The sequence below is a fragment of the Vigna unguiculata genome, chromosome 4 (assembly GCF_004118075.2).
Source record: "Vigna unguiculata cultivar IT97K-499-35 chromosome 4, ASM411807v1, whole genome shotgun sequence".
In the NCBI taxonomy this organism is placed as follows: Eukaryota; Viridiplantae; Streptophyta; class Magnoliopsida; order Fabales; family Fabaceae; genus Vigna; species Vigna unguiculata.
Window position 1 is genome coordinate 28,227,078 of NC_040282.1, and position 9,567 is coordinate 28,236,644.

The 9,567-nt window shown below is 37.4% G+C and overlaps 1 protein-coding gene across 1 annotated transcript; it reads left to right on the forward strand.

The window, feature by feature from the left end:
• The first annotated feature begins 6,821 nt into the window (after positions 1 to 6,821).
• Positions 6,822 to 8,424, forward strand: LOC114181258. Its single transcript, XM_028067665.1, has 2 exons — positions 6,822 to 7,318; positions 8,016 to 8,424. The coding sequence occupies exons 1-2, from the start codon at positions 7,160 to 7,162 to the stop codon at positions 8,118 to 8,120; spliced, it is 264 nt and encodes an 87-aa protein (XP_027923466.1). The 5' UTR covers positions 6,822 to 7,159; the 3' UTR covers positions 8,121 to 8,424.
• The last annotated feature ends 1,143 nt before the right edge of the window (positions 8,425 to 9,567 follow it).

Sequence of the window (9,567 nt, forward strand, 5' to 3'; positions counted from 1 at the left end):
CCCATACCCAATTGAAAAAGTCGGGGATTCCCCAACCCAATTGAAAAAGTCGGGGATTTCCCATACTCATACCAATGCCCAGTCAATGTGGGGATTCCTTGTCAAAACGGGGACGGGTTCGGACAATACCCATGGGGCAGGTTTATTTGCCATCTCTAGGTGGTGGTGTTAGACGAGAGTTTGGTGTGAGTTTGAGAGTGTTTTTGTGAGAGTTCGAGAGTGATGTTGCTTTGAGTGGTAAACAAAATAAATACAACCCACTTTTTTAAAATTGTGAACGGGTTATGCAACTCAAATTTTTAAATTGATAATGGGTTCGAGTTGGCCCGCTTGGATTCACGGACTGGCCTAACAAACTAACGGGCAGAGCGGGCTGTGACATCCCATTTAAATAGAGTAATCTACTAAATAAAACATCGCATAATTTATGGAACAAACGAGTTATCAGATGAAACAGTACACATAAGGATTTACCATTACAGTCATCCAAGAAGTACTTAAAGAAAATGAGGCATATCTATTACACATGCCTCTAACAAAACATGCACCACATGGGTTCAGCAGTACACAAAACAAAACCTCTAGAGCTAGGAAAAACAAAAGGCACTGATGCCATAAAAATGCTCCCCAAGAGCCAGAGGTGACAGGACCCTCTACGCCGCACAATTGTTACCATCAGGTCCACCTTCAACGTGCTTCCCATCTGCTCCCACCAACAGGGTCATCATCGCAAAGAGAAAAAGAAACAGGAACATAAACAAAATAAAAGGGTAAGCTGGAGTGAAAATATTCTTTAACAATTTATAAAGCATATACAAGGCAAAGCAAAGCAAACTATTAACATGTAACTAGGAAACACTAAGAATCATGTGAGGACCATCAAATGCAGTTACTATGACTCGATATCCGGATCATACACTTTACATAGAATTCTAAAGGAAGTATGCGCCTGTGCTGGTTTCTAAACTCTGCAGAGTCTAGACGCAGGGGGTTATCACCCAACCACACACAGGGTTAATCCTCTATTGTCTCGGGCCCAAACTGTCCCAAGACAAGGACCTCCTGCCACTCTCACCACATAACCCATTATGCTCTACGTGAGCGTGAATGCTTATTAGAGTTCAGAATACCCTCCTTTATCTAGACATCTCTTATATCAAGGTATACACTAGGCATGCATCTATACATAAGCAAAAAATACTAAAAAGAAACGAAACCTTAGCTTCCCCTTACCTTTTTGGACGTGAAAAGAAACAAGCCCACAACTAAGGAGGACTACAGCTTCAGGAACTACAGTAGCGAGCTGCAGCACAAAAACTGGGACAATACATGGCATAAAGTTAAACCCTATGCCAACCCATGTATCCAAACAGTGAGGAATAAGAGGGAAATGCTAGGAGACCCTAAGAGTTACTTACTTGAAAACGAAAGAATTCCAACTAGCTTAAGGAGAAAGTCCACTGTGCCCTAGCAGAGGTCTCAAGTCTCAGTTGAGAGAGATGGAAGAGGAACTGATTTTTCTGAAAAGGTGAAAAGTGAGAGTGTGAAAGCTAGGCAGGGGTTGGGGTCCTTTCCATGGGCTGGCCTTGGGCCTGCGAAAAGGCCAGGCCCAAACTCGTACGAGCTGAAAAGAAATGAGGCTTACAATCTCCCCAACAAAAGAATTTTTCGTCCTCGAAAATGAAACTTACCAGAAAAGGTGTGGATATGAACTCCACATGTTCTCCTCTAGCTCCCATGTAGAGTCACTTGTCCTCCGGTCCTAGATGACCTTAACAAGACTGGTGGCTCTCCCTTTTCGTTCCTTGACTTGGCGATCCTCTATTGCCACAGGTTGTACCACTACTCGGAGATCCTACCTGACTTGCACATCCTCCGCCTCCAACACGTGTGATTGGTCAAAAACATACTTCTGTAGTTGTGAGACATGGAAAACCGGGTGGAGGTTAGCCAACTGGGGTGGCAGAGCAATCTCGTAAGCTACAGGTCATATCCTCCTCAACATTTGATATGGACCTAAAAACTTGGGAGACAGCTTCTTGGAGCAGATAGCCCTTCCCACGCCGGTGGTTCGGGTCACCCTCAAGAACACATGCTCCCCAGCTTCAAACTCCAAGGGCCTTCTCCTCCGATCTGCATAAGCTTTTTGGCGACTTTGCGATGTCTGCAGTCTATCTCTCACCATAAACACCTTCTCTGAGGTTTGTTGCAACAACTTTGGCCCTACCAAAACTAATTCCCCATCCTGGTACCAACATAAGGGAGTTTTACACCTCCTCCATACAAAGCCTCATAAGGCGCCATCCCTATACTCGTCTGGTAACTGTTGTTATAGGTGAACTCCACCAGCGACAACACCTCATCCCAACTGCCAAGATGATCCAGGATGCACGTCCTCAACAAGTCCTCCAAGGACTGAATCACTCTCTTTGACTGGCCATCCGTATGAGGATGATAAGCAGAACTCATCCTCAGCCTACTACCCATAGCCTCTTGCAACGTCTGCCAGAACCTTGAAGTGAACCGGGGGTCTCTGTCAGACACTATGCTACTGGGTACTCCATGAAGTCTCATTATCTCTCGGATGTAGAGCTATGCCAACTTGGCCATAGACATTCTGAGATTCACTGCCAAAAAGTGAGCACTTTTCGTCAAACGATCCACCACCACCCATATAGCATCATATCCTCTCACGGTGCGAGGCAAGTGGGTAACAAAATCCATAGCTATGCTATCCCATTTCCACACCGGAATATCCAAGGGCTGGAGCATTCCACCAGGTTTCTGATGCTCCACCTTATCCTTTTGACAAATCAAACAGGCTGTTACAAACTGTGCAACTTCCTTCTTCATGCCTTGCCACCGAAAGTTCTCCTTGAGGTCTTGGTACATCTTAGTCATGTCAGGATGCAAACTAAGACGACTCTTGTGTCCCTCCTCAAGAACCAATCTCCTCAGCTCAGCATTATTTGGCACACAAACTCTGCCTCTGAACCTCAACACACCGTCACTACCCAAGGCAAACTCCTTGGCCTGTTCCGATCCCAGCAGCTCTTTCACCCTCTGTAAGCTAGCATCCTCTGCTTGCTTCTCCTTTATCAATCTTAGGAAGTCACTAGATATAACCAAAGTGCTACACCTAATGAATTTCGGCTCCAACTCGAACTTTAGCTTCATGTCTCTGAAGCTCTCAAGCAACTCCATTTCTTTTATCATCAAGTGTGCCACATGCACTGTCTTCCTACTCAGTGCGTCTGCCACCACATTCGCCTTCCCTGGGTGGTAAAGAAGTTCAAAGTCATAATCCTTTAGGAACTCTATCCACTGCCTCTGCCTCATATTCAACTCTTTTTGATCAAAGAGGTACTTCAAGCTCTTATGGTCGCTAAACACCTGGAACTGCGCACTGTAAAGATAGTGCCTCCAAATCTTCAAAGCAAAAACTACTGTCGCTAGCTCTATATCATGAGTAGGGTAGTTCTTCTCATGAACCTTCAACTGCCTTGAAGCATAAGCCACCACCTTCCTCTCTTGCATCAAGACACATCCAAGGCCCTGATGAGAGGCATCGCAGTAAACCTCAAAGGGTTTACTCACATCTGGAATTACCAACATCGGAGCACTCGTCAGCCTCTGTTTAAGCTCCCTGAAGCTCTCCTCACACATATCAGTCCATGCAAAAGGGTGGTCCTTCCTGGTTAGCTAAGTTAGGGGTGCTACTATCTTGGAGAACCCCTCTATAAACCTCCTGTAGTAGCCAGCTAGACCCACGAAGCTCCGAATCTTCGTCACGGATTTGGGTCATCATCGCAAAGAGAAAAAGAAACAGGAACATAAACAAAATAAAAGGGTAAGCTGGAGTGAAAATATTCTTTAACAATTTATAAAGCATATACAAGGCAAAGCAAAGAAAACTATTAACATGTAACTAGGAAACACTCAAAATCATGTGAGGACCATAAAATGCAGTTACTATGACTCGATATCCGGATCATACACTTGATATAGAATTCTAAAGGAAGTATGCGCTTGTGCTGGTTTCTAAACTCTACAGAGTCTAGACGCAGGGGGTTATCACCCAACCACACACAGGGTTAATCCTCTATTGTCTCGGGCCCAAACTGTCCCAAGACAAGGACCTCCTACCACTCTCACCACATAACCCATTCTGCTCTACGTGAGCGTGAATGCTTATTAGAGTTCAGGATACCCTCCTTTATCTAGACATCTCCTATATCAAGGTATACACTAGGCATGCATATATATATATATATATATATATATATATATATATATATATATATATATATATATATATATATATATATATATATATATATATATATATATATATATATATATATATATATATATATACACATACATATCACTAGGGGTTTCCCATGAAACTCCCTCACCAATACATTTCACATGCCTATCCATCACCCAATTCTCATGAAATTCCACCAGCAAGCATATCATGTTTCACATTACATACTTATCACATGAATCCCAATATTCGATCAAATGAAATCATAGCTTATTACACAACAACACTTTCATTCCAGTCCCATTCAAGCATACATACTAAGCATGGCCACATACTATGAGCAAAGAAAATAATTAACACAGTATGGAGTCAGATCAACCAACACAACAGCTCCTGTCACAAATTCTCGCCCAAACTGAAGGTCCTCGCCTAGACGTAAGGGTTACTCTCGCTCAGGCGACCCCTTCTCGCCTAGGCGAGAGTTCAACAGTGGCCATTGCAGGATTTCATTCGAGTTCTCGCTCAAGCGACAGCGTCTCGCCTAAGCGAGACTACGTCTCGCTCAAAAAATAACACAGGTCGCCTACGCGGCAATTCGAGATGAAATCCAGGGCGAGACCCTGCTACTCTCGCTTGGGCGAGATTAGCAGGTTTCTCACCTGTTGGCACATGCACATCTCGCTCAACCAAACATAAACACGCACAAATCATTTCCATACACTCAACAACAACATTCAAGCCTTACCAGCACAATACAGTCTAGAAATAAGCAAAAAATGCTAAAAAGAAACGAAACCTTAGCTTCCCCTTACCTTTTTGGATGTGAAAAGAAATAAGCCCACAACTAAGGAGGACTACAGCTTCAGGAACTACAGTAGCGAGCTGCAGCACGAAAACTGGGACAACACATGGCATAAAGTTAAACCCTACGCCAACCCATGTATCCAAACAGTGAGGAATAAGAGGGAAATGCTAGGGGACCCTAAGAGTTACTTACTTGAAAACGAAAGGATTCCAGCTAGCTCAAGGAGAAAGTCCATTATGCCTTAGCAGAGTTCTCAAGTCTCAGCAGAGAGAGATGGAAGAGAAACTGATTTTTCTGAAAAAGTGAAAAGTGAGAGTGTGAGAGCTAAGCAGGGGTTGGAGTCCTTTCCATGGACTGGCCTTGAGCCTGCGAAAAGGCCAGGCCTAAACTCGTACGAGATGAAAAGAAATGGGACTTACACGGGCCAACTTGGAGCGGGCTAACAGACTGTAATTTCTGTCTCGACCTGCTTCTTTTGAAACGGATTGGCGGACCGACCCGTCAAGCCTTATCCATTTTGCCAAGCCTATTCTTTTATTTTAGTTTTAGAGAAAAACAAATATTTTAAAATAATATTTATTTTGCACACTAATTAACTTCAAATGAACATCATGTGCGTACTAACATCTTCCACGTATAATCGACTCCTGGACCAGCATACCATTTCTTTTTATGTTTTTAGGTTTTTTTTTTCAATATACTATTATGACTCCTTCTATTTTTATTTTAATTATTTTGTTCACGGTTCTATTTTGATTCCGGTTGCAAAGATCATAAGGATAAAGTTTCAATTTTTTAAATTTTTTATCCTTTCACCCTCTCTATAATTCTTGTACAGGGACAATGTCAACGGATTAGTAGAAAATATATATTAAAAAAGAAAAAAGTAAACGTTGTTTTGAGACTACACCAAATTAGTATTGCTTTTTCTTCTAACGACAACAAAGAAGCCATTAAGGCCCAAACATTTAAAGTAAAGTTTATTTATGTATTATATGATGTCATGGTGTGAGCTGGCCCCACTATCGCATGCTTATCTTCTAGATGCACTCCAACCTCCAAAGTTGACTCCACATCAAAATTACAAATACGCGTATATTTTATCAGCATACCATGGATAAATTAATATTTTATTCAACTTACATAAATGAAATTTTTTATACATTGTTAAATTTCAATTTTGTAATTAATTTAGAACAATTGTGTGTATTAGATTATCTTTATTTTTTTCAATGTAAACTAAACCTATAAGGTTTATCAATAACTAGGTTTTTTTATTAAAAAAGTTTAATTACTAGTTTTAATTTATTTTTGTCGAATTATGTTAACTCAAGTTTATTTCCAAATTAAATTAACTAAGTCAAATAGATTAATTTATTACATATTGGTTTAAAATATATCACTTTAACTCGATTTACTTTTTTGTCGGTAAAAGATTTTGTAGCGTAATTTAACTCTTTAGATATTAGTGAATTCACTCATTTAAAAGTATTTTATCTTATTCTATCAATATATTCCATGCATTTAGTATAATAGATTGGCATAATTCATCATTACAATATCTAAAAGATAATTATAACGATATTTAAAAAAGATAACAATAATTATTATTATTATTATTACAAATATCAATTAACGTGTACATAGCGATAATAATAGATGAATTTGAAATAAAATCTGTATACATTATCATTCTATTGTCGACTTTTTGCTATATTCAGCCAAAAAAGCTGACCCAATATGCAAACGCGAGAAGCAGTTGAAGAACCTACCTTTTGACATTGTAAACAAATCTCATTCTCAAGCAAACTCTCCCAAAGTCACGAAGTGGTTGTTGAGAGTTTTTTTCTTTTTTTCTTTTTTCAAACAAAAACAAAGGGAACAACTCAACACGTTCTGGTTTTTCTCAGAGACACCCTTTTACTATTTCTCGTCTCCTTAAAAAAAAAACACATACCCAACATTCTCGTACCCTTGATCCTTTCTGGGGTGTCAACGATTTTCCCTCTCTCATTTTCCATTGCCGAAAAATCATACCTTGAAATTAAAACTTTTTTTTTTTTTGTGGGGGCGTGTCGTGAGAGATGTGCCCTTTAAGGTTTATCTTGGTGTTCTTCTCCGCCGTTCTGGCCGGTTACTTTGCCTGGAGAACGGTTCGTTCTGACCCGAAGATCGAGGTGTTTTCTGAGGATTCTGTTGAAGAAGATAGATCATCCAAGAAGGAAGATTTTGATTTCAGAAAGGTACCCTTCAAAACATGTTTGTTTCTACGATGATTCTTGTTTGAAAATAGGACAACCCAATTCACCTTTTGAATTTTTATGGTCGGTAGATTAGTTTCCTAGGATGAACGTGTTAAGGTTGCTGTATAACTTTTCAACACAGCTTAATGGGTTTTTTTTAAGAGATTAAAAATTCGAAATTCGTGTTTGAGTGCTGGTAGTAAGTTTATTTTTGTTTTAATGCAAAATTTCTTCGGTTTATGAGTTTTAAGGATTTAACAGAGTTTGACTTTAAAAAAGGAAAAGATAAAAGGACAGGCTTCCAAATTCAGGTTTCTGAGAAATTTAGGGACATGTAAATTAGTTCGTTTGTTTCAAATTCAAAATTTCTACCATTGATATCAAATTTGTGTAATTTTTTATTTTAATGGATTTCTGGAATTTGGGTTCGAGTTTGCTGGAGAAAGTTTGCATTTTTCTTGTATATTATATTTTTGCACTATTTTTAATTGATACAAGATTCTGGTTTGAGGTTTATAATTGGAACAAATTTAGAGATTTTTTTATGAGGAGGTGGAATAAACTCCCGAAAATTTGAAATTCCTTTTGTTGTGGATAAGTTTTTTTTTTTTTTTAACATAATTTCTATAGTTCATATTTATGATATTTGAGTTTAATCTTGGTTTATTATTGACCAAAAAGTTGATTAATTTTTCAGATGATTGAGAATGGATTTTGGGTTTTCATTGACATGGCTAGTGGAAGGTATCTATGGAGGAATTTGAAGCAAACCAACAAAGATGCTGAATTGAAGAGCTCTTAAAAGGGACCATCTTCTTTAACCATTACTCTTTGTTTATGATTTGTCTTATGCAAAACCTAATACAAATTCTTGTATTCTCACTTTTCTTTGTGGGTTCAAGAATGTTTGGTGCATAATTGGGGATAGAAAAAACATTGTGGAAATCTCATTATTCTGCGTATTCTCTTTGTTTATATTTTTCTTTTTCTTCCATTTCCATGTAAAAACCTCTAAATGGCATAACTTGTGGCAAGTTTAGGCATGGATTTAGTTGAAGAAATTGAAAACCCCTAAATATTGTTTGTTAAGTTGATTAGAATTTGTTTCTTGTGAGATTCAACAGTTTGTGGTAATGTCAATGTGATTAGCTCAAAAATAATGCAAGATTTTTCACTAAATAGTTAGCTCCTAACTAAACCTTGTAATGATAGAACATTTATTTAACAATATATTAAAATATTAGATTAATAATTAATTAGTTAAACTATCTTTTTAGTTACTAAGAAATTGAGGTATTTTACTTTTAATCTTTAATAAATTTTTTCTTAAATTTTGGTTATTGAGATATTTATAGATTTCACATATAATCTCTAAAACACATACTATTTATATATAACTTTAATCAGTTTTAAATTTATCTATTTTTTTGGTTTTAATTAGTTAATAAATTATTTATTATTATTATGAGATAATTTTAATAAATGTCATAATATAAACCAATATAATATCTAATTTTAATTATATTATAATTGGTAACTAACTTTATCAATATTATCAATTTTTTTCTTATCTTTTTGGAATTATCTTTTTGGAATTATCTTTTTGGAATTATTTTTAAATTTAAAGAGTAGTGATAGATAATATAATTGTATTTGAAGGTGAATCTAAACTGATCTAAGTAAAAGATAAAATATTATTATTTTTTATTTTATGTTATATCCTACCTAAATTCTTATATTTAATTATATTATGAGATAATTTTATTCAATGGCATTTTGAATATATAAATTAACCAATCATGTGGTAAGTTAGACTAGAAAAACGTTTTATCATAATTGACGACCACAAGGAGTTTTCACATCTGCTCATACCAATAAATTGATGATCATCGCAAGAAAAGAAAACCACACAAAGAACATACAAATAAGCAGAGATGGTAAGCTAGAATAGAAAAACATTTTATCACAATTGCATATATTTTCATAGTCAAAGATACATACATCAACCAATCATGTGATGACTCACAAACAATACACTAAAACTTAAGACACGACTTATCCTCACCAGATGCTTGCACTTGTGGTGGCCTCTACTGCTCTGTAGAGCCAATTGCCAATGGGTTTCACCCTACCACTCACAAGGTTAGCCTTCAAATATGTAAGGCCTCCTACTACTCTCACCACTTAAGTTAGTACGCTCTACGTGAGACTAATTAACTCTTTAGCGTGTTAGGATGCAATCCTTACTT